Source organism: Pseudorca crassidens, chromosome 12, assembly GCF_039906515.1.
Source record: "Pseudorca crassidens isolate mPseCra1 chromosome 12, mPseCra1.hap1, whole genome shotgun sequence".
NCBI lineage: Eukaryota > Metazoa > Chordata > Mammalia > Artiodactyla > Delphinidae > Pseudorca > Pseudorca crassidens.
Window position 1 is genome coordinate 79,803,921 of NC_090307.1, and position 25,161 is coordinate 79,829,081.

Genomic DNA, 25,161 nt, shown 5'->3' on the forward strand with positions numbered 1-25,161 from the left:
AATTGTTTTATTTTCTTATAAATTCTGCCCCATTTCAATTCAGAGCTTTTTGTCAAGAGCAAAGGACAGAGAAGGTGGTGTCCTTGATTAAAACAACACAAATACTGTTTTCAAAAATGTAGCTGGCTGGTGCCCATGTTGTTTTAATTTGCTGAGACCAGATTGTCCAGCCCTCGTGGATTTGATCCCAGACAGGCTCGTTTGACTTATTCAGAGAAAAACTCTGTTTTCAGCCACAAACTGTATGCCTCACCCTGGCCAAATATGTTGCAATCCTTCCTAACAGTTCTTGTCCAGGAATCCCAAGCCCACCTTCTGGATCCCATTTCCAGATGTTACTCGTATGTCCTCCACATGCCACTGACCCCAGGAGGAGACCACAGAGCTGGTCTAGGTTTACCCTCAGAGTAAAAACAGGAAAAGGTACAAGCATATGGTAGGTACTCCATAATTGTTTGCTGAGTGAATGAGTGAGCAATTGGATGGATGGATGGATGGATGGATGAACAGATGGATGGATGAGTGGTAGATGGATGGATGAGTGGTAGATGGATGGATTCATGGATGGATGGATACATGGATGGGTAGATAGATGGATGGATGAATGAGTGGATGGATGTGTGGAAGCATGCATGCATTTTCTTTAGCCATTCATTCATTGATGGCTTTGGGCTTTAGGCTTGGTTCAAGTTTTACCAGGCTGGTAAAAAGAATTTTCTCTCTCTTTTCCAGTGAAATGTTTCTCCCCATATTGACTAGAAGAGCTCTCTCTCTTTTTTAAAGGGGCTAACTTCTTCCTCAAGAAAATAAAAATAGAGCTACCATATGACCCAGCAATCTCACTGCTGGTTATAAATCCAAAGGAAATGAACTCAGAATCTTGAAGAGATATCTGAACTTCCATGATCACTGAAGCATTATTCACAACAGCCATGATATGGGAACAACCTAAGTGTCCACTGACAGATGAATGTCTAACGAAAACGTGGCATATTTACACAAAGGAATATTATTAGGCCATAAAAAAAGAGATCCTGCCATTTGCAACAAGAAGACATTATGCTAAGTGAAGTAAGACAGACACAGAAGCACAAATATTGCATGGTATCACTTATGTGTGGAATCTAAAAACGTCGCTCTTGCAGAAGCAGAGAGTAGAATGGTGGCTGCCGGGGCTGGCTGGGGAGTACAAGAAACGGGGAGGTGTTGGTCAAAGGGTACTAACTTACAGTTTGAAAATGAGTAAGTTCTGGGGAGCTATTTAATAATACTGCTGGTTAATAGTACTGAATTGCATACTTGAAATTTGCTAAGAATGTAGATCTTAAGTGTTCTCACCACACACACAAAATCGTGACTATGGAAAATAGAAGAATCCACCTCTGTCTCTTTCATTTTATTCTTTTCCCTCACTTTATGCCTTCAAACAAGCCTGGCAGCACGGAGAACATAGGGAGCTCGTGAGGACAGTCTCTCCTTTAAAAATGACCATGATCTCACTCCTCCTCCCACCCCCGTGGAAACTGGAGCACGGCTCAAGGAGACCTGCTGTCACAGGATCCTGCTTATGGGCACAAAAGCCGGGAAATTTCAGAGCCAGTCTGGGCCAGGGGAGGCCAGAGCTCGTGAGCTGGGCTTAAATGATTCTTCCAGACTGCAGAGAAGAGAGTGGCCTGCCCGCCGGCCAGCCTGCCCAGCGGCAAACAGGAAATCCCAGAATTTATAGATGACCCCGTCACAAGGCAAATGTTTTGGAACAAATTGTTCTTCTTTCTAAATCCTTGTTTTCCACAAGTTTTTCTTTCTGGATTCCCCCCTCCTTTCCACCTTCCCGCCGTCCTTGTTAAACCGGGGCCACAGCGCCACCTGCTGCCTGACATGGGCAGCAGGACTCCACTGGGCCCGGCCCTGGGTCCTGTCCCCAGCTCCCCTGCCCTACAATGAATGGGTGGGAGAGTGGCTTTCTGGCTCCTGTCCCGAGAGTTTGTGCTTAAGATCACGTACCAAGCGCAAGAGAAGTGTTCTGTGGTTCCTATGTGACCTGAAGACTTGCAGCAAACTCTCCCCACCGCACGTCCTTTGGGAGAGCCAAGACTGGCAGAAAAAGCAAGTCATGTGGCATCACTGTCCAAGGCCAGGTCTCCACTCCCAGCACACCAGCTGTGCCAGCTTTGGCCAATCACGTCAACCCAAGGAGCCCTGATTTCTTCTGGACTCAACTGCAGCTACTTCGCCAGGTGGTGTGGAAAACATAGTTGCATATGCCTGGCCCACAGAAGATGCTTCAATAACATTGGTCTCCTTTCTCTCCTATTTGGAGTGCTGCTCACTGGGAGGGAACAGCCTGGAGAGTCTTAGAGGAAAAGGCTGGACCTCAGAAAACTGGCATGTCTCTCTCCTTACAAGAGTGAGAGCTCCACACAAGCACACCACACCAGGGAACACGATGAGCCTCAGCAGAGCCCCCACTTGTGAGCTGAGTGACCCTGGATGGGTTGCTTTTCCCTCTTCAGTCTGTTTCCTCCCCTGTATCTAGGACAGTAGTTGTACCCATACCACGAAGCTTGCTCCGAGCATTGAAATGAAGGCACATCCAAAATTTAGCAGAGGGACTTGCAGGTAGTAAAATCCCCCACGACCCTAGCTACAATCATTATTATGAGACGAACACAGTGCCTGACACATACTAAGCATTCAGTTAATGAATGAATGAAAACATCAGAGGATAGAAGGCAGAAGACTTTGGTTAGTTATAGACCAGGCACCCACGTGCCATGAGACACTAAACGTCACTGTGCCTGATCCTCCTAATCCAGAAACGTTTCTTTATTGAGTATAGGACCCTCTGCCCGGGACCTCAGTTTTTCCACCTGTCAGATGGGCATGACATCCATCCTCTCTTTTTCTCAGAGATACAAAGGGGATCTGTCCAGGGCTGTGTGTGAAACTGCTTTGAAAAGTTTAAAGAGTGTAGGAAGGAAGGAAAGCTTTATTTTCATTTAGAGTGGTTCCATGTGCCTGGTGGCTTCACCCTCATCCTCCAAGGATTCCTGGGGTTCTCTGGGGTATGTGGGATTTCTCTTGACACAGAGTGGTAGCCATATCCCTGAGCCCTGACTCACTGCGGGGGCGGGGGGTTCAGATGAGTTTTATACTATTTACAAAGGCTGGGCTAAGTAACTCTTTTGCTACTGACACAAGTTGAATGCACTCCAAGAAGTGAGTTCCCTCTCCAGGAAAGCTCCTCCTCTAACCCAGAGAGAGAGTAATACACAGCGCGTCTCCAATATGGCAACTAGTTGGAGTGATTCATGGCAGGTGGATCAGGTGACATCAGGAAGCAAGGCTGGGGACACCTTGGGCACCATGATGGAGAGTCCCAAGCTAGTTTGGAGGGCCCTAGGGAGCCACAGAGGATTCACAGGCAAGGGAGGAACATGTCCAGAAAGAGAATTCAGGCAGCTGCATGAGGGATAAATTACAGCAAGGACTACAAGTTCCTTCCATGCCATGTGGCCTAGAGGTAGGATAATCAACCATCCTGGATCACCCAGGACAGAGGGAGTTCCTGGGACATGGGATCTTCCGTTTTAAAACTAGGAAAGTCCCTGGGACTTCCCCGTGGTCCAGTGATTAAGACTCTGCACTTCCAATGCAGGGGGCATGGGTTTGATCCCTGGTCCGGGAACTAAGATCCCACACGCCATGCAGCACAGCCAAAAAAATAATAAATAAATAAAATTAGTAAGTAAACATTAAAAAAAAAAAAACTAGGGAAGTCCCGGGACAAGTTGGTCACCCTAATTCAGTGCAAAAAGCACCTCCTGGAGTTGTGCAATACTGATTCCAACTCCTGCCCTGTAAGGCGTGCTTTCCCCCACCTCCTCACCTGCTCTCACAGATAACCTGTCTCCTGTCCCTCAGTTCTATTCTGCCGAGCAACGACTAGTTTATTGAATTAATACATAGGGATGGATTGCATGCTTATCCCTTCTAGGTAATCTCTGTGCATTTAAACAAAGGCCTCCTGGAAACAGTGTTTGATCCAGTGGAGTGACTCTAACCATAAACATTTTTAACCCAGGCGAGGTGGGGAAGACTTAGGGGCAGTAGGAGGGGGGTTGCCTGCATCACATCCCCCACATCCTGTCAGCGGCTATCTAGTTTACCTTGCACAGAGCCAGCTCTGTCGTCCAGGCTTTCCATTCACCCTCCTCCCCTGCCAAGCAAGCCTGCAGGAGCCTGGCCTGCTTAAATATTCTGTAAATAATGCTGACTACAGAACTTTATAGATAGACTCACAGAATCATAGCAATAGGATCACAGAATGTCAGAGTAGAAACAGATGCTAGACATCATAGAGTCCAGGGTCAGAAAATACACTGCACTCATGCTGCCACTTCCCCCTGCCAAGCCCATGGCAGACATTGCTAATCAATCATGACACTGTCTAGCTGAGCTTGTTTGTAGCCTTAGAATCCTTCAAGGCGTTCCAGGAAGCAACTACCAATTAACTCAGATCTACTAATAATAGCTAAGGTTTATTGAATACACTTACTGTATTCCTTTTCCCACACCCTTTCTCACAAGTACCACCTGAATCACTAATTGTTTGCCGGGCCCTTTATATCAGGGTTTCTCAATCACAGCACCACTGATATTTGGGCTGGATAATTCTTGGTTGTGCGGGGCTGCCCCGTGCACCCCTGGCCTCTATGCACTAGATACCAGTAGCACTGCCCCCCGCCCCAGTCATGACAACCAAAACTGTCTCCAGGCATTGCCAAACGTCCCGGGGTGGGGGGGATGGGGGACAAAGTCGCTTCTGGTTGATAACTATTTGTTTATAGATTTTCTCTGATCTTCATAACTCCTCTAGATTTTTATTTTACAGATGAAGAAACCAAGGCCAAGAAAGGACCCAAGACTAGTTGGTGACAAAAGCAGGATGCAGGGCCCAAATTCTCCTCCAAGGGCTCTTCCTCCTCCAGCCATTTGGGAAATTCCGTTCAGCTCATTGTCTTTGGCTGCAAATTCCCAGGGGAAGGAATGGAACCTGCAAGGCTGAGAAAAACCAGATGCCTAATCGATGCTCCTGCATTTGACAAGGGGCTGGAGGTGGACGAGGCCTGATGCCGCATGGCAAACATCTCAGGCTCTTCTCCCCTGAAAATGGCTCTGGGTGCAGAGGCAGCCCGGGGGAGAGGCTATCTGGGAGCCTGTGATGCTTGAAGTGGCACGGAGGCTGTTAGAAAAGAGGCAGCACTATTACTAATAATACCCTCCTTCCCGTGAACGTTGACAGGGCTCTCCCCACTTCATGGGAAGCACAAGAAATGTGGCTTTGCCCCCAGAGGTTTGGGATTGAAATCCTGACAGTTTGGACATACAGCCCGTGGGCAATGTTTCCCTTCTCCGGGGCCTGTGTCTGTGCCAAGAATTTCTAACAAAGGGGGGGAAATTAATTAATTTTAAAAACCCTTAAAAAAAAGGCTCATGCAACTGACTGGTAAGAAACTGTCCATTTTTCTCCTTGGTAGCGATCAAAATGTCGCGAGTTTCTACACACGTATTTTACAGACGTTCCATAAATCCTCTCGTTGTGCTTCTTCCCTATAAGTGAGGTCCCCTGGGAGGTCATTGAGTTTCTTCACTACATGTATTCAAGAGAAAATTGGATGTAACACTTAGAGAAGGCAGCGGTTGGGGGAGCAGGGGTGGGGGTGGGGTGGGGTGGTGGAGGGTGTCTGAGGAGAGAGTACAGACTGAAAGTTCAGGGCCAAGGACAGCGACACCCCTTGTCTTGGAAATTCCTGACATTTCCAAACCGTCTTTGGCTTCTAGTGCACAAATAATCTCTTTGTGCTATCTTTTTATCCCTTTTACGTATTTATTTCCAACTACAAAAGTAATACTTTTTTTGCACAAAATCTGAAAAGGGAGAGGAAAGTAGAAAGAAACAAAACAGGTCTCCCCCCCGTACCCCACCCCCCCAAAAAACCCCACCTCGGATCCCAAGGTTTCTTGCTTTGTTCTGTTTTGTTTTGAAGATTTTCCTGGGCAGTTTGATAGCATCATTTCAGCCACGGGGGTCCCACTTTCAGTGTGTGTGACAGTCACCCAGGGAGCTTGTTAAAACTGCAGAATCCCCAAGCCTGTACTCCCAAGGGTGGGGGGTTGTAGGTCAGGGGTGGGTCCCACAGATCTGTGTTTTAATAAAACCCTTGCTTGACTCTGATGTGGGCGGACATTGGACCACACTTTGAGAAATAATGAGTTTCAGGTTTTTCAGACCCTCGGCAAATCAGAGATGCGAAAATCCAGATTTAAAACAAAAATCGGGGTGGGGGGGGCCGAGGATTTGTTTTCTGGAAGGGCTTGGCTTAAATAGGCATTTCCCTTAGTGCCGTTAACATATGATTCCGTTCACACTCGGTGATTCAGCGACGCAGCCAGGACTTCATCTGCGGCACTCTGGGCCAATACGGCAAAACGCCACCTTTTTACAGAGCAGCGGTGACACCCATCTGCTCAAATAAATTAACGTTTCCATCTCAAATAACTCATTTGGCTGGATCATCAAGGTTACACGCCAACTCAGAGACAGGGGAGGAGGTGATGCAGGGGATGGGTGGGGGGCAGGAGAGGCATTTTGCAATGTATAAATTGCAACACCGCTGCATTTTTATAGCCAAAGGGTGCGGGGCGGGGGTGAACACAGTTATAGTGTAAATCACAGGCACCCGGTTACTGTCTCCTTCCATAATTCCCACTGATGCCTTGGGGTAGGTCATAGCCAGGGCTGCATCAGCTGATGGGTGCAGAGAGCTGGGGCTGATGTTCCTGTGCAAGACACTGTGTGGAGTATGCATGAGCATGTGTGTGTGCACACGTGCATGTGTGTGCATGTGTGTGTGTTTTGGGGGGACAGTATCGCGAAGTGGGGATTGTTCTAGACAATAAGATCAAGAAGTTCAGTGAAGGGCACAGAGTACGTAGTGGAAAGGTATTTCTTTTCTTTTTTTTTTAACTTTGTACTTTGAAATAAATTTAGAGTTGAAGTTTCAAAAATAGTACAGAGATTTCCCGTATATGCTTCACCCAGCTTTCTCTACTGATAACATCTTACACAACTATTGCACAAGGAGCCAAACCAGGAAACTGACATTGGCGCATCACTGGTATTAGCCTACAGGTCCTATTCCCATTTCACTAGTTTTTCCACTCATGTCTTTTTTCTGGTGAGCAGGTACTTTCAAGTCAGAGAGATTTGGGTATGAATCCCAGCTCTGTCACCATGAAATTGCCCAAGCCCTACCACCTCTCGGAGCCCTGGTTTCTGCCCCATAAAATGGGAGATGACCATCTCCACCTAACAGCATCCTGGTTACGACTGCATGCAAAACTGTGTGTCCAAAGCTCAGCACGGAAGTAGGCACCCATGTTTGTTTTCCTTTCCCAACCTCTTTCAATGGAGCACACGCCATCCTCAAGGACAAACCTGGACATTTGCATAAATTCCTGTTGGACCAGCTTGACTTAATCTCAGCTGCCGGATCAAGTGGCTCTGTTTTGGAAAAGAAAAAAAGAAAAGACAGGAGGCGAGGAAATTAATTAGGAAGCCATTGCAATAACTCGTGTAAGCTAAGTCTGCACAGTGGCAGCAGAGAGGGAGGGAGAGGAAAAGTTTAATAAACATTTCAAATGCAGAATAAAGAGGAGTTGATGACGGTTTGGATGTGGAGAGGGGAAGTGGGAGGAGCCTACGATGAACAGATTACACTTCTGAATGACTGCTAATCTCTTTCACTGAGATGAGCAAGAGGGAAGCAGCTCAAGGGAGGAGAGAGGCCAGAAGCAATAGTAACCCTGACCAGCACTTGCTGAGTGCCTGCTGTATGCCTGCCAGGCACTGCACTTAGCGCTTTCCGAGACCGATGTCGCTGAATTCTCTTAATAACCCAAGAAAATTGTGACACAGAGAAATTAAGTCACTTGCCCACATACTTTTTTGGGGAAGTATTAAAACAAAGTACCTGTAGGCAGCACCGGCTACGTAATTTGCAGGGCTCATTGCAAAATATAAATGAGAACACCTTGTTCAAAACGTATTAAGAACTTCAGGACGGTGAGAGGCAAACATTAAACCAAGCACGGAGTCCTTCTGAGAGTGGGGCCCGGTGTGACCAAACAGGTCTCAGGCCCTGCTGCAGGAAATCTATGTGAAGGCAGGCACGAAGAAAGACTTTGAGACAAGAAGAAAGCTAAGAGAAAAAAAAAAGGAAGAAGAAAGCTAAGGAAGAACACGGACGGCCACACTCACTGCAAGCCGCAAGAGAAACTCACAAGGAGTAGCCGGCAAGTAGAAGCAGGAAGAGGAAGACGCAGTCAGAGCCACCGGGGTTGAAGGAGCCCCTCTGTTTGCCAACTGGGACACTGCTGTTGGCTTCGGAAGTCCAGCTTCTCGGGAGGCGGGGAGGCAGAAGCCGACTGCATTACACAGTGGGCTGAATGGAAGTGCGGGAGCCGCAGGGCAGCCCTGGCATTCTTATCTCAAGAAGTTCTCCCCTTGCCAAGATCAGAGGGCAAGTTTGTGGCACCACAAAAGTGATTTAAAAAAAAAAATCAAACTGCTGAAAGACTGCTTCTCATTTGGGTCCCCTGGGCGCTAGGAAATGCCTTTTTCCTCCTTCTGCTCTTTCTCCTCCCACTTAGCCTCACAAATGTTTGGCTGACTCCATCCTTAAATTGTGGCCGGGGACTGGAGCAGAAACGCCTTTGAGGATTCTTGCACAGCAACCACTAAAATCTCTTTCTGGGGACTCAAGTGTTGCCAAGGCTTCAGTGTGGCCAGGGGGGCTTAGATCCGGGAATGGGCTACTTTCCTTTGTTTGGACAATTGCAACCAGGAGGGACAAATCATCATGGGCTGTTTATTTATAGATATTGGCTGGGCTGTTGGTCTCATTCCGAATAAAGATACTAAAAGGAAAAGAGGCAGCTCGTAGCTCCTAGACTCAGCCTCACAAAAAGAAACTTGCCTTCCATTTCAAAGCCTCCTGTTTTCAGCGTTATCCTCCTGAATGTCTTCACTCCCCTTTTCCTTCCTAAGCCGTAGAGTCCCCAAACTGTTGGAAGCTCCCCCAAATGACTGGCCTTCCACCCAAGGATGTAGATCAACACTGACATTGGCACTGAACCCCTAGACTTCCCATGACTGGTTAATTCCTCAGCCTAATAATAATCGGTGTTTTCAGGAATTTGTATGTTTCTAAAGTCACAGGACTTGTCCGTACCACAGCGAAAGTTTAACTTTTTAAAAAACAGACTTCATTTTTGGAGCAGTTTTAGGTTCACAGCACAACTGAGTGGACAGTATAGAGAGTTCCCATGTGCCCCGCCCCACCAACACACACAGCCTCCCCACTATCCACGCCTCCCGTCACAGTGGGGCATTTCTTACAGTCGATGAACCTACACTGACTCACCATCACTGCCCAAGTCCATAGTTGACACAAGGTCCTCCCTTGGTGTCGTACACTCTATGGGTTTGGACAAATGAATAATGACATGTATCCACCGTTACAGGATCATACAGACTATTTTCATTGCCCTGAAAAGTGCTTTGCGCTCCACCTGTTCATCCCTCTCAATCCAACTGCTGGCAACCACTCATCTTTTTACTTTCTCCATAGTTCTGCCTTTTCCAGAATGTCATATAGTTGGAATCATATAGTATGTAGCCTTTTCAGAGAAAAGTTTAATTTTAAACTTTTAAAATGCATGCTTAATGTGGAAAAACCCAACTGCACAGAAGTAGATGCCATTTCTGGTGTGAACTGGTCTGTGCCATGCTATGTTGCAGCCCCCAAATCTCAGTCACTCCTAACGAGTCCATTTCTCAATTATACAAAGTCTGATGCAGGACAATGCGGATTCCCCCAGCCTCAGCCCATGGAATCAGAGTCACTGCAACAAAGGGGAGAGTAAAGTAAAAAAGCTCCCACCTGCTTCTAAATACCTCCACCCAGAAGGGACACACAGACACACTCACTCCAACGGCCAGATGAGTCACTCAGCCCCTATCAGACCACATGGAGAAGAGGAAACGGATGTGAACACAGGGCTATGCAGTGAGCATGACTATCTCTGCCACAGACTGAAAGTTGTCTCCAAGCCCCGATCCCCCTCTGCAGAGGTAACTAGTTCCTGGTAACAGCTGGGTCGGTATCCTTCCAGCTCGTCCTCTAATATATGCGTATTTATGTACGTTGCTCATAACCTACTCTACTACCCAGTCACGTGTGATACGTAAAACTTCTTCTTTTACATAAATGGGACGGTACTTTGCCTGCATTCTTGCAATATACTTTTTTTTCACTTGACAGTGTATCTTGCGCATCCACTGCAGTAGAGATGAGTTTAAATGTGATTTAACAATAAAACAGTGACAGTAAACTGTTCTCTCTGGTGCTCTCTGCTCTGGTTGTGAGTTCCCGGGCCACAGGGATAGCATCTCATCACTGGTGCCATTAACTGGGGCTTTCTTGTTTACTAGGTGTGGTGCTAAGTGACTTACCCACTCCCAAAAATGCCAGAAGGTCGATGACATTATCAGCTCCCTCCAGTGTTCAGACGATGTACCTGTAGTTCAGAGAGGTAAAGAAATGTCCTATCCAAGGTCACACAGCTGGTGAGTGGCAGGAGGCAACCTACTGGACCCCAGAACTTGGGTTTTCTCCTCCTTCTTGCCTGTGGTGCATCTTCGAAGCCTCAGTGCCTACCCTGGTCTTAGTACTTGATAGGTGCTAAGTAGTATTTATTGAACAAATGGCTAAGAGGTGCGCAAAGACTGAATGGAATCCCCAAAACTATTTGGAAATGGCTGTAGGCACCTATAGACTTACTGCCACTATCAGTCTCCAGACTCTTAAATATAATGTGTACTTGTATTCGTATTCTGATGATACTACAAATTCCATGTGTTTCCTGCTAAGTACCTCCAGCTCCCACCAGCACAGGGTGAGAGCATCTCACCGTCCTGCTGGGAACCCCCAGGCTCCCTCGTACTTACACTGAAACCCCCAGTCCCACCAGGCAGTGTGCCCCCACTCTGCTCACAGATTTCCTTCACTCCTCTGTGTCTCTGCTCAAATGTCTCTCTCCAGAGGCCTTCCCTGACCCCTACCTTGAAGAACACACTCTGTCTTCTCCAAGCGAGGGGTCCTCAGCCTCAGCACTAGAGACATTTGGGCCAGACAATTCTCTGTGGTGAGGGCTATCCTGTGCATTGTAGCATGTTGAGCAGCAACCCCGGGCCCTCCCCACCAGATGACAGTGGCACCCCTACACACACACACCCAGTTGTGACAACCAAAAATGTCTCCAGACATTGCCGACTGTCCCCTGGGGGCAAAGCCTCCCCCACTGAGAACTCCTGTTCTAAGTGATTAGCATGTACACAGCAAGCTCTCAAAAAAGGTCAAAAAGATGAACCTCTTCTAAGAGGCTAGCATAGCCCCTCTAAAGAGGCATTTGTCTGTGTCCTTCTGGAAACGACCCAGACCACTAAACATGGCAGCCCTAGAAGGAACCTAGGACTGGTCTTCTGTTAAACAGAATTAGACCTAAGCAAAGATCCTCTGTGAAAAGACTTTCTGGCATGTACAGGGGGGAAATGCTCAGGTTTTCTCTTTGCTTCCTAACTAGCCACAGAAGGGGAAATGAATAAGGGAAGCATGCTCATTCTTCATTATAGCCTCCAAGAATTCCTGCCTGGACTTCTCACTCAGAAACCAGGTAGGGGCTGCTGACAGGAGCAGCTGGGCTAAAAGGCAGGGAGCCAAGGGCTGGCTTAAAACTCTTTCCAGGTCTACTCCAGAATAAAGTTGTCTCTCTCTATATAACTAACCCAATTCCATGGTTAAGAACACAAATTCGGAGTGAGCCTGAGAAATTCATGCTGTAAATGAATAGCTGAGGCAAAAGCAATAAAATGCATTCCTTTGGGACACCCTCCCCCTGGGGTTTCTGGCTTCGAAGGGACAATCCAAACCCGTGCTTCAGACCTTGCCATTTTCCTGCGGGTCTGACCTCCAAGGCAGGGCATGCCATAAACCAACCAGGAACCTCCTACGTGTGCCCCCAGGAAGCTTGCCTGGAGGCTGGCTGCTCTAAGAAGTACCTTCAGCCCCAAGCAGGGAAATGTGATAACTGTTTTGCTTCTTGGAATGATTTTCAGGTTCATTCATTCAAACATTCTGCAAATGCTGATGGGGCCCTAACCATGTTCCTTGTATTCTATGAACAAGTGGTTAAGAGTGCTGCTGGCTCTGAAAACACACAGCTCACTTAAATGCCAGCTCTGCCACTTACTAACTGTGTGACCACAGGAAAATTACTTAATTTCTCTGAGCCTAATTTTACTCATACATAAAAGAGGGAAAAAAAAATCTACCCTTGGGGCAGTGATGATTAAATGAGATAATGCATATAAAGTGCTTAGCAGAGTAGCAACAAATGGGAAGCAGATATTGGTATTATTATTACTAATATTATTACTCTATATTCAGAAAAATGTAAATAGCTTTGTAATCCCTGGACACAGAGTGCAAAGGGACAGTGATGGACAACAAGGCTGGCTGGTAGGTAGAAAAGCATTGTTTCTGACTGCCAGAGGATATAGAAGCATACAATCTTAGAACAGAAAGGCGTATTCTTGATTATTCAGTTCAACACACTTTACAAGTAAGGAAGTAAAGCTGAAGTACTCGGATTTGGGGTGAAGTGACTTGTCCAAGGTCACAGAGAAAGTTAAGGGCAGGCCTGGGCCGGATGGAGCTCAGGCTTCCTGACGCCCAGAGGCTTTTCCATTGCTTTATCTATCACTGATGCGAGGGTGAAAGGGAAGTACCTCCTCCCTCAATGTAAACCAAGTCCATGGTCAGACAGATGTTCCAAAGACGTTGCTGGTGGAAAATTCAAGTTGACATATAGTATTTTTAAGGAATGTTTCCATAGAGATGCACAAATAATTAGAACAATAATCCCTTACACAGATAGAAAAGAACCATTCATTCGAACAGGACGGGTAGAGGGGGTGGGGGTGATGTGCTTGTTCTCCCGGAACGGTAGACAGAAAGGCCAGGCTGAACTCCAGAGGTCCGGGTTTAAAAGCCAACATTCCAGATGCGGGTAGGGGGTGGGGGGGTGGACTGAAATCTTTTGACAGTCCTGCTCATGGATAACACCCAGACGGCACATCTTCATTGAACAAGTATGTTTTTCTGTAAGCAGGGCCCTGGCTGAGGTGCTGACCACAGAATGTCAGCTCCTCTCTTGAAAAGCATTTCTGCCTTATGAGTTTCCTCTTGCTACTATAACATATGGCCACAAACCTAGTGGCTTATAGCAACACAAATTTATGTTCTGGATGCCTGAAGCCTGAAATCAAGGTGTCAGCAGGGCTGGTTCCTTCTGGAGGCTTCAGGGGAGATGGGTTTCCTTGCCTTTTTCCACTTCTGGAGGCTGCCCATGTTCCTTGGCTTGTGGCGCATTCCTTGCATCCTTCCAGTCTCGTTTCCATCATCACATCTCCTACTGCTGACGACAGCACAGGTGCAGGCGTGTACTAGTTGAGGGGTCTTTGGAAAGGTACTTAGCTCCTTTGAGCCCCAGTTTCCTCTTCAGAAAGACAGAGGTGATGGGAACACGTTGAATGAGGTATGTGTGAATGTTGAGCACCCGGCCTGGCACACAGTAAGGACTCAAGAAAGGCTGCAGTTTTTACGACAACAATGATTATTATTACAGCCACCGTCATCATCCCATACTCTCATTTCCATGACAGAGCTCAGGGGACACAAATGGAGAGGCGTGCCATCTGCCAGGGGTCTCAGGAAAGACTTCAGAAGAGTTAAGCCCAGAGCTGGCTTGATCAGAAAACTGTGAAGGAATCTGGCCAACAGACAAAAGGGAGAAGGGGCGTTCTGGACAGAGGAACCTGCACAGTGAAAGGCACAGGTGTTGGAAAGTATATGGGGCGTTTATAGAATCTGGAGGGCTCGGGTGGACAGAGTAGAGGGTCAAGGGTCAGTGTCAGGAGGCAGGATGGATGGCAAAGAGCTCAAGAGTTCGGTCTTTAGAATCAGGGGGGCCTGGGCTCAAGCCCCAAGGCTCCACATAAGAGCTCTGTAACCTGGGCATCTTCTTTCTCTCTCCCCATCCTCCTTTGTAAAAAGTGGGTGGTGACAGCACCTACCTCCCACGGTTGTTGCAATCAATGATTTGGGAGCACTAAGGGGTCCCCTGGAAAGGGCTTTGCAGACCTGGCTGAGGAGCCACTTTCTCTCCTCTCATTTACCCTTCACTCTATGCCCTCTGTCCCTTCTCCTCCGCCAACAGGAAGTCTGAGCACTGACCTTCCTAAACTCATGTTTCTGTCACCGGCCTCCTGAACTTAAAAATAATAGTTTTTTCACAGGTGGAAAAGATGTTACGAGACCTTTGCTCGCCTATAAAACGTGGGTAATGATAGCATCAGCCTCCTATAGTTGCTTTGAGGATTCACAGAGACCGTGCGGAAGGTGTTTGAAATCATATCGTGGGAGGTTAATGGCGTAGGCTCTGGAGTCGGATGGACTGAGCCCAGATTCTGGCTGTGTCAGTTACCAGCTCTGTGACTGTGGGCAAACTTTTCAGTCACAATCCCTAGTCTGCAAAATAAGGATGATAATGTCAATCACAGAGGACCTCTGGGAGGGGAGTACTAAGAGAGTGCCTAGGATATACTCATTAACTATTATTATGATGATGCTCTTTTCTTTTACATATGAGGAAAATTATTCTCAGAGAGGGGAAGTGCCTTGCCCAAGGTCACACAGCAACTTGGTGGCGATCCATCACACAGGAGGCAGCTTCCTGTAGGATCAAAGGTCCAGGAGAGCTCTTGGCACAAGTTCCAGTGCCTGGAACCTGAGACTATGCAGAGCGCTCCCTCTTCGTAGGCTGTTTTCCTGTGTGAAGGGCAAGGTGGTATCCCCCAACCCGCAGCCGACAAATACGCTTCGGTGGCCACTGCATCCCAGGGCTGTGCAGCTCCGCCTGCTGAGGAATCAGATGGCACCAGCAGACGGTCTCTCCATGCTACTGGAGCCTGAATCGCTCCCATCATTTATTTTGGACAGGACACAAGATGGGATATCAAAGGAATCAGCTGCTGGTCAGAGGAAACGGCTAAGGGGCCAGACCTCCTCCTGAGGCTTCCAGGAGCAGAGTAAACACCCTGTGCGAGTGGGAATCTGGCTCCCCCATTTTAATCTGACTTTATAAATTGAAACTTAATCCATTCAAAGATATAAGAGGCAAACTGTCCTGGTATAAAGTTTTTTACTAAAAAAAAAAGTTTTATATACTTTTTTAAAAACTGGAAGTATTTATAGAGTTCAAGTTAAGATTGAAGAGTTTCAAGCAACAGTTGGGGCCAATGAAAGGAAAGGGTTAGGACTCCTGGTTCCCCACATTCAAACAAGCCAAAGGATGACCTTTGGCTCGGGGTTGCATTTTTCCATCGTGCTCTGCTGAATAAGTGAGCTTCTCAGACTTCTTGGGAGCAGATGCTGGTGTGAGTAATGCCTTCCTTTGCTCAAGGCACAACATAAACACCCCCTATTGCCCAGTCAGTGTGCACACAAGATTTCAACTACCATCCAGGCCAACAGGCACCACTGCCATTGAGAGGCGATTGCCACAGTCCGGCTTCAACAGCAAGAATGCTTGAGGAAGAGGTTCTGGGGAGGGTGGCTCATGGGGGCCACAAACGCTAGTGTTTGCAGCTTCCATTCTGAGTGTGGGCAACCAGGTCACGGATGGGGTGATGCTGACATTTTCCTTGGCAGATAGAGCATGGTGGAAAGGACAACGACCTCAAGGTCAGCAGATCTGGAATCAGATGCCTACTGCATGCCCAAGTCTACCCTCATCTTTCCCATGTATAAACTGGAAATCTCCAGGAGACATACTCTAAGTTTTTTGTGTGTGTTAATTTTAATTTTTGGAGCAGTTTTAGGTTCACAGCAATGTTAAACAGAAAGTACAGAGAGTTCCCATATACCTCCTACATACCCACACATGTGCAGCCTCCCTCATTCTCAACATCCCCCAGCAGAGTGGTACATCTGTTACAGTACAATCGATGAACCTACACTGACACATTACAATCACCCAAAGTCATAGTTTACATTCAGGTTCAGTCTTGGTGTTGTACATTCTATGGGTTCTGACTAATGTATAACGACATGCATCAGCCATACATGTATCAAACAGAACAGTGTCACTGCCCTAAAAATCCTCTGCACTCTGCCTATTCTTCCCTGCTCCCACCCAACCGCTGGCAACCACTATCTTTTCACCATCTCCTCAGTTCTGCCTTTTCCAGAATGTCATATAGTTGGAATCATATAGTATGTAGCCTTTTCAGATTGCCTTCTTTCACTTACTAATATGCATTTAATTTTCCTCCATGCCTTTTCATGGTTTGATAGCTCATTTCTTTTTAGTGCTATTAATAGACCACTGTCTGGATGGACCACAGCTTATTTATCCATTCACCTAGTGAAGGGCATCTTGGTTGCTTCCAACTTTTGGCAATTATGAATAAAGCTGCTATAAACATCTGTGTGCAGGGTTTTGTGTGGACATAAGTTTTTAACTCCCGAAGTCTGAAAAAGCAAACCAGCTGTGTCTCGGATATACAGCATCCTTCTGATAGTTTGCAGTCTAGAAGTAAGCCCAAAGGAATTTACTCTGCTGTGTCAGTCACATCGCCCACTAGAATCTGAAAAACTATAGCTAAGAATACCAGGGAAATGGCTGAAGTGGAGATTGGAAGCTATGAATTATCTTTATACCCATGGGAATAACAACCTTTTGTTCAACCAGTTTTTCATAGCAGAATCAAAAGGTTATCAAGGAAATACTCCCTCCACCCCCACCCGGGCCCCACCAATCAATTAAAGGCATACCTCATTTTATTATGCTTTGCAGATATTGCATTTTTTGCAAATGGAAGGTTTGTGGTAACCCTGCGTCAAGCAAGTCTATCGGCACCATTTTTTTCAACAGTATTTGCTCACCTCCTGTCTCTGTGTCACATTTTGGTAATTCTCGAAATATTTCAAACTTTTTCATTATTATTATATTTGTTACAGTGATCTGTGATCAGTGACCTTTGATGAAGGCTCAGATGATGGTTAGCATTTTTGAGTAACAAAGGATTTTTAACTTAAGGTATGTACATTGTTTTAAGACATAATGCTAGTATACACTTAACAGACCACAGTATAGTGTAAACATAACTTTTATATGCACTGGGAAACAAAAAAATTCATGTGATTTGCTTCATTGCGGTGGTCTGGAACTAAACCCGCAATATCTCTGGGGGTCTGCCTGTACTATTGTTAGGATGAACAACAATAGAATTGCCCTCCACTTCAGCCTGTCTAGGATTCAAAAGTGCTTTGGGAATGCTAATTCATTCATCTTCACAGTAACCCTGGGAGTGTTCCACTAAATAAAATCTGTATTACTTTTACCACTACAAAATACATAGTGCCGTTCTCTTGATGGAAAACATACGCTAGCTATGATCTGAAAGGAATAACGGTGAGAAAATGCTCTGGGTGGTCTGAGCTCACATGGACAGTCTGAATAACTCCCAGACGTAAGCACTGCACCCTGACCTCTGCACTGGTGAGGAAGCGTTGCTTCTGAAGGGTCAGGGCCGGGAAACACCTTCTGATGACCTGAGTAGCACGGGGCCCTGGGAAGCTCTTAGGTTCACTGAGTTTGAGTCTCCTGAAATAATATTATTTATTATTCTTGGCTCTGCAGCTCACTTACTGGGTGACTTTAGGGAATCATGTAACCTCTCCAACTTTACTCACTTGTAAATGGGTTCATTGTTTTTGCCCACCTCGTGGAGGTGTTATGCCCATAAAACAATTGAGGGCATACCAGTAAGGCCCTTTAACCATTTGGTGGGCTGCCTCAGAAATCCTAACTGTGCACAGTGAAAGAGCTTACAGAGATGACTGAGGTCCTGGCCAGCGATCATCAACTGGGGACAGACTTTGCAATCAGCAAACTAGAGCCCAGGCTGTGGGGACCTGGGGCAGTGCAGGTCTGGGGTAAATGCATGGACTTCTGAGTCGGAAAGACCTGGGCTCAAATCCCAGCTCTGCCACTTGCTGGTTGTGTGACCTTGGGCAAGTCAACTAACCTCTCTGAGCCTCCATTTCCTGTTCCATGAACTGAGAAAACCCAGTCTCTTAGGGTTGCTATAGGAATTAAATGAAGCATCTGACATTTAGTAGGTGCTTAATAAAGGGCAATGGTTGTAAGGGTCTGTCATCTTCCATGAGGTCTTATGAATGTAATGCAGTGTTTCCAAAATGTGCAGTATTTTCACCACTTATGGGAAACAAGGAGAGGGTTTTAGGTGGGACACGGAAATTCTTAGATATGTGGAATTAGGAACAAATAGGGCACATCAGACTGTTACTGATTAGAATGGGGATACATTTTTAGAAAACGAGTCAATTTTAAAATGATAGTAAAGAAGTGATTATATAGTTGGACTTGGGGTAACAAAATTTGAAGGTGGTATACGAAAGCCTTAAACCACAAATGGCTGATGGCACAGCACAAAGGCGCTGCGCTAAGAGCAGGTTCTGAACTTAGATTTATACCCATCAGTCATATGGCTGAGGCCAGGCTCCTAAGTCTCTATGAGCCGCAGTTTCCTCACCTACAAAATGTGATGATAATATCTAGGAAGGTAAAAATGAGGTAATAAAAATAAAAGCTCTTGGAAAACTGCAATAGCACCATCCAGCATAAGGGAAACCTCTTTTTTGTTTTTTTTGTTTTTGTTTGTTATTTTGTTTTTTGTTTGTTATCCCTAATGTGTGCTTTGACAGAGAAATAATCTACACTTAGCTGCCAGCTGATAAGACTGCAACATAGATAAAGTTCAAAGTCAAGGATGGTTTCAATGCCCACCCTGCCATTTACCATCCCGCAGACTTGAGCAAGCTGTTTAAGGTTTCTATGCTTCAACCTCCTCACCTGTAAAACGGGGTTAATAATAACAATACCATTTGCAATTCAACTCAAAGGCCAAAAAGGCCAACAACCCAAAGGAAGATGGGCAAAAGATGTGACAAGGGACTTCCCTGGTGGTCCAGCGGATAAGACTCCGCGCTCCCAATGCAGGGGACACGGGTTTGATCCCTGGTCAGGGAACTAAGATCCCACATCCCACATGCCACACGGCGCGGGCAAAAAAAAAAAAAAAAGATGTGACAAGACAGAGGACCAAAGGTGAAATACAATGGCTCTTCAACATATAAACGTATTCTCTATCTCACTCATAAGATACATGCTAATTAAAACCACAATGGGTATGACTTTTTATCATCACATTTGCAAAGATCAGTTTGAGAAAGCTGTGCTGGTAAGGTATAAGAAATAGTTTTGCCTTTATAGTGATGGTGAGGAGGTAAATTGTTACCACATTTATGGAGAGCAATTTACATTTTTTCAAGAGTATAAAAGTACAGACCCTTTGAGGCTGAATGCTAGGGTCCACATCGTAATCCCCAGAATGTGTGTTACCTTATGTGGCAAAAAGGATTTAAGATTAAGTTAGGAATTCCGAGATGGGGAAATTATTCTAGGTTATCCAGGTGGGTCTGATGTAATCATAGGGGTCCTTATAAGAGGGAGGGAGGAGATCAGAGAGGAGGAGGCGATGTGCTGACAGAGCAGAGATTAGTGTCCTTTGGAAATGGAGGAAGGGGCCACAAGCCAAGGAAGACAGGTGGCCACCAGAAGCTGAAAAAGGCAAGGAAATGATTTTTCTGGAGGCTGCAGAAGGAATCTGACCTGCCAACACCTTGATTTTAGCCTGATGAAATTGATTTTGGACTTCTGACCCCCAGAACTGTGAGAGAATACATTCTGTGTTGTCCTGAGCCACTCGTTTGTGGCTAAGCAGCCAAAGGAAACTAACACACATTCTGCCACTCAGCAACCCCACTTCTAGGACTTCATCCTGTAGACACACCTGAGTAGGTACAAAATGATGATGCATGAGGTTATGCGTTGATCTCTGCAGGTCAGCTGTTCTGTCCATGAACAGGCTCAGGCTGTGATTTCATGCTGTCTGTAGGGCTCAGTCACACCCAGGTACGCTTCATCTTTCCCATTACACTGAAACTGGCAAAGCGACACCCCTCTGCCAACCCCGCGTCCAGTGTTGAAATTGCAGGAAGATCACCATTGCTGCAAGTTTCCAGCTCACACCCCCGGGGTCAAGTGCTAAGGAAGCCCCTCATTATCTAGTCCTGAGAAGCCTGCGGGTGAGCCCAAACGGAGCTCTCCTCTCTCTAGAAACACAATACACCACTCTTTGTCTTCACTGCAGAGTCTTTTTCCTGACATTCGAGAAATACTCCTGCGTGAGTATTTCTCAAAGAGAGAGAAAGAGGAAAGCAAAATAAATGTATTTCCATGACTTCGAGTACAAATCCCTGTGTGGGGCCTCGTGCCATCCTTAGAGCTGGGCTAGAGCTATTTTAAAACTAATGTTGTGCATGAGACGAACCTACTCGATTGAAAAATCTTCTGTTACAGGATAGAGATGGGCAAGAAATCAGCGCTGGGGCTCTCCGAGTGCTTGATTGTGGCTGCATCAGCAAACCTGCTCCGAGTTGACCGTAAACCTTTCGTGGGGAACTCGGGAAGCAGGGCTGACAAGGCAAGTTGAAAACCTGAGCCCCTCTGACTAGCAGTCCTCCCAGGCTGCTAAAAATACCCAGCGATCTGCTCCAAGCAGGGGCAGGCCAGGGAAGCCTTTCTCCCCCACCTCCCTGTGTCGGGGAAGAAAAGGGGCCAGTTAAGGAGGTGGAGATGGTGGGGCAGAAGAATTCACCAAATACAAGGTAAAGCAACTCTTTTTTTTTTTTTTTTCCAAAATATAGTTATTTTTCAAAAAAGGTAAAGCAACTCTTGCCAGACCTGGTGCTGTGTGCCAGAGACGCAGAGGTGTCTCCCTAGACTAAAAGAGCTTAGATGGAGGTGAGGGCAAAGCACGGACTTCAGAGCCAGAGAGCTCTGGGTTCGGATCACAGCTCTGCCATTTATACTTGTTTGTACGGTCCTGTGCCCAAAGCACGTGGCTTTATAAGCCTCAGTTTTCCCATCTGCAAAGTGCAGCTAATAATCCGAACTCGTGGACTGCAAGCTTTAGGGATAATGTATGGCAAGTGCCTGGCACAGAGTGGGTTCTTTACAAATGGTAGCTGCTATTATTGCTCTGACAGTCTAGTGAAGAAAGATCTTTAAAAGCAAGCGGAAATCAAACAAGGAGGAAAATTGCATACAATTCCAGGGTTGTATGGTTTGGGTAGCAAGTATCAGAAAAATTCTCAGGAAGGAAAGGTTCTTGCTAAGACCTCAACCAATCTGTAGTCATAGAAATCTCTCCCAAGCTTCTGAAGCCGATAAATGCTGCATTTCTTCCAGCCTGCCCCGATCTGCCAAGGCTTTGTCCTTTTTTTGGAGCGCCATTGCAATATTCACCCATTTAGTGTCTGTAGCACTGATTGGCATCACTCCTTCTCTGACACCCAGGGAACTGGAAAATGACAAGTGTGTGATGAAAGAGTAGAGCAGAGGGTCTGGGTGGATAGCAAAGAATACCCTGGGTAGAGGAGGCAGGGAGCACTAGCAGACAAGGCACGTGTTATCACCCAGAGGCCAATCAGAAAGCCTGGGCCACTAGACACACCTGCCCCCACTTCAGACACCAGCCCCAAGTGGGGTCCCCAGGCCACCTGCACGTCTGGCCACAAAACCAAGGGGTTCCCATGACCCACTTTGGTTTGATTATTCCCTAGAACAACTCACAGAACTCAGGAAAGTGCTATACTTATGATTACAGTTTTGTTGTAAAGGACACAGATCAGGACCAGCTGAAGGAAGAGACACATAGGGTGAGGTTTGGGAGGGTCCCGAACATGGAGCCTCCCTGCCCTCTCCCCGGGAATCAGGGCATCATCTATGTGTTCCATCATCAACGTGAATCCTGGCAGAGCTATGTTTTCACCAACCAGGAAGCTCTACCAGGCTTTTCTGTGCAGAGGTTTGGGATTTCATCACATAAGCATGATTGACTGAATCATCGGGAACATACAGGGATGGGGATTCTGGGAAACGTGGGTGAGCCCAGTCAAGGTGACGTGGTAAAGCCACCATGTACATGAGATTGGTGAGAAGCCAACCCCAAAGCAAGCCCAACCCTCATGGTGGGGGGCAGGGGAGGAGACACCCATCTCCACAGTGTGAATTAATGGATAGTAACAAAGATGTTTCTAGAACAACCCTGGAGCTCCAGGACTCTGGGACAACACTGACTGTTCCTTTGGTCTTTTTAAGACTGCAGACACCCTGAGAGAAGAAGTCATCAAGACACAAGCCCAGACTCACTAGAGTCTAGGGGATTTCTGGTCCTTTCTCTGCATCTAACTTGTTTTCTCATCCTTGACTGACTCAAACCTCCAATGCAGCAAAGCAGACTTTGTTTACCCATGATGTGTAGGATTGAGTTACTCTTTGGACTGTGTTTCTATATGAGCCAAAGGCAGACCCAGGAGCCCTCAAGCTGATGGCTTTGCATGTCCCTCACCAAATCCATGCACCGTCGTCCCCATTAAGGGCTATGTACAAAGGACCTGACACGGACCACAGGCTGGGTGAGCCCGTGAGTCCCACTTCCTGCAGGAAGGACGGGGTCTCTCCTGCCACCTCCTTCAGCCTGCCTCAACCGTTTCACAGCCTGTTAGCACTTCTGTCACAGAGGAGCTGAAACTCATATCAGTCCATTTCACCACCTGGAAGCCCACGTAGAGGAGACAATGGAGGGGAGGGGAGAGTTCAAGAGCTTACATGATGACCCAGGTTATCAGTTCCTTCCAGATACTCATTCACAAGGTATCTGGAGAAAATTGAGACATACAAAGAAAGTAGATGCAGAAGAATATTCTGGATAACAGATCCACTTCTGAGGAACAGGCCGATAGATCTGATAATGTCCTCAGTTTCCCAGGAATTGTTTAATTTCAAAACCCCGTCTTGTTGCTGGGTGAGGTATCTTTATTTTTCCTTAGAAAAATATGATCAAAATATCTATAGACTAGAGACCGGCACCTCAGCATTCATCCTTGATTTTTCCCTCCCTCTTCCCCCACATCCAAGCCATTAATAAGTCCTACAGCTGTGACCTCCAAATCACTTCTCAAGACCACCTGCTGCTCCTTGCCTAGCTCCAGGCACCGAGCTAGTTCCAACTCCATTGGCTCTTGCCCTCGTGACTGCAACTGCTTCCCAACCGCATCCAAGTGTCCTGCCCTGCCCACATGGGCTGCTGTCGTGTTCTGGCAATATGACGTGTTCTTGGCTGCCCTCTTGGAATAAAGAATTGCCCTCACATGAGTCCCACCTGCTCAATGGTTTAGAATATAGAATGCAGATTCCCAGGCCCCCTTGTGGGCGTGTGACCCAGAACCCACGCATCGGCCGCTCCTCACGATGAGGAGTGAGTCCCAAAGGTCTGGGTTTGCTGGTGTACATGGCAGAGACCCCCGACTGCCTGTGGCCAGAACAGCAGCAGCAGTGGCCCAGAGGCTGCCAGTCGAGCTGGGACCCTGGTGGAAAGCTGTGCTCGGAGCATGTGGCGCTCAGCATCAGCTGCACAGAGATTTAAGCATCAGGCCCCTTTGCAGGCATCATTTTGCGGGCTGCTCTTGGAAGCTTAGCTTCAAGTCTGGTCCTCTCCAATAACTTTGAGAGTGACCTCACATCGTTTTAAAATATCTCTTTTCTGCTTAAACCAGAGTGGATTCTGCTGTTTACCCTAAGAACTGCCTGATAGACCCCTCTGCAGTCTGTTCTCCAGGCGACAGCCAAAATGAGCTTTTTTAAAGCTGAAATCAAATCGCACCCCTTGCCTCCTCAAGAGCCCCTGTGTGACGGGATCTCGCTCAGCTCTCCAACCTCATCCGACCCCACATTCATCCTCTTGCCCGCTCTGCTCCAGCCACACTGGCTCTGACACAAGTACCTTCCCAGCTCCGACTCTGCACCAGTGATTCCCTCTGCCAGGCAAGTTTTCCCTTCGGCCCCACCCATGCTTGACCCATGGATCGCAGGTCAATGTCACCTCTTCAAAAAGGCTTGCCTGAACCACGCAGTAGCTGAAGAGCACACCTCCCTCATTATTCTCCATCTGACCACACTGTTGATTCCTTCAGAGGATCTACCCCAATTTGTAATTATTTCACCTGTTTACTTGTTTATTGTCATGTTATTGTTTATTGTATTACTTGTATTGTTTATTGGCTACCTCTAGATGGTAGACTCTATGAGGGCAGAGATCAGTTTTCTCATTAATGCAAGGCCCCCAGACCTAGCACACTCCCTGCTCCATTGTAATAACTCAGTAGGTCTTAGGTGAACGAATGAATTAGCATTGACTGAGCTAGAATTGTTATAGAACCTGTGCTATACATACATATTAACCCACTGAATCCTCAAACTAACCCTATGATGTAGGTACTATTATTCTCCCTATTTTACAGATGAGAAAATTGAGTATAGAAAGGTTAGGTCATTTGCCCAAGGGCACACAGCTAGTAAATGGAGAGTGGAGTTTATACCTAGATAGACTAGCTTGGGAATCCATAGTGTCAACTAGAGCTGCCTTGAAGGAAGGAAGGAAGGAAGAGAGGGAGGGAGGAAGGGAAAGTAATGAGTGAAAAAAATGAGTGAAAATTATATAAGTCCAGTACTTCCAGAAGCAGGGCAATCTTTAAGGACTCCTTCGAGTCCTAGGACTCTATTATTTGAATAGAAGCTGACTAGGGCTGCTGTACGTAATGAGCATTTGCACTCACAGAGCATGTGGGTTATTTTACCAATCCCCCTGCCAGACACCAGTAAATATTACATCCACATCTCACAAGGGAATTGGGGTTTCAAACTCAGAATCACAGATCTTTTACTGTGTGCTGATTCATAGACCCTCCTGTGAAACTCAGAGAT

The 25,161-nt window shown here is 46.6% G+C and overlaps 1 protein-coding gene across 29 annotated transcripts in view; it reads right to left on the minus strand.

The window, feature by feature from the left end:
- Positions 1-25,161, minus strand: part of SPRING1 (SREBF pathway regulator in golgi 1) — a 337,705-nt gene that overhangs the window by 233,363 nt on the left and 79,181 nt on the right. For 8 of the 29 annotated variants that reach the window (XR_010933322.1, XR_010933324.1, XM_067700724.1 and 5 more), the window contains exon 5: positions 7,502-7,567. The exons of the other annotated variants lie outside the window; for them this stretch is intronic. Coding sequence is in view for 6 of the 8 variants with exons in the window: in XM_067700724.1 (XP_067556825.1) it covers positions 7,502-7,567 (66 nt within the window). In the remaining 2 variants the exon portion in view is untranslated. The remainder of the gene's footprint in view (positions 1-7,501; positions 7,568-25,161) is intronic. 29 annotated transcript variants of the gene reach the window in all.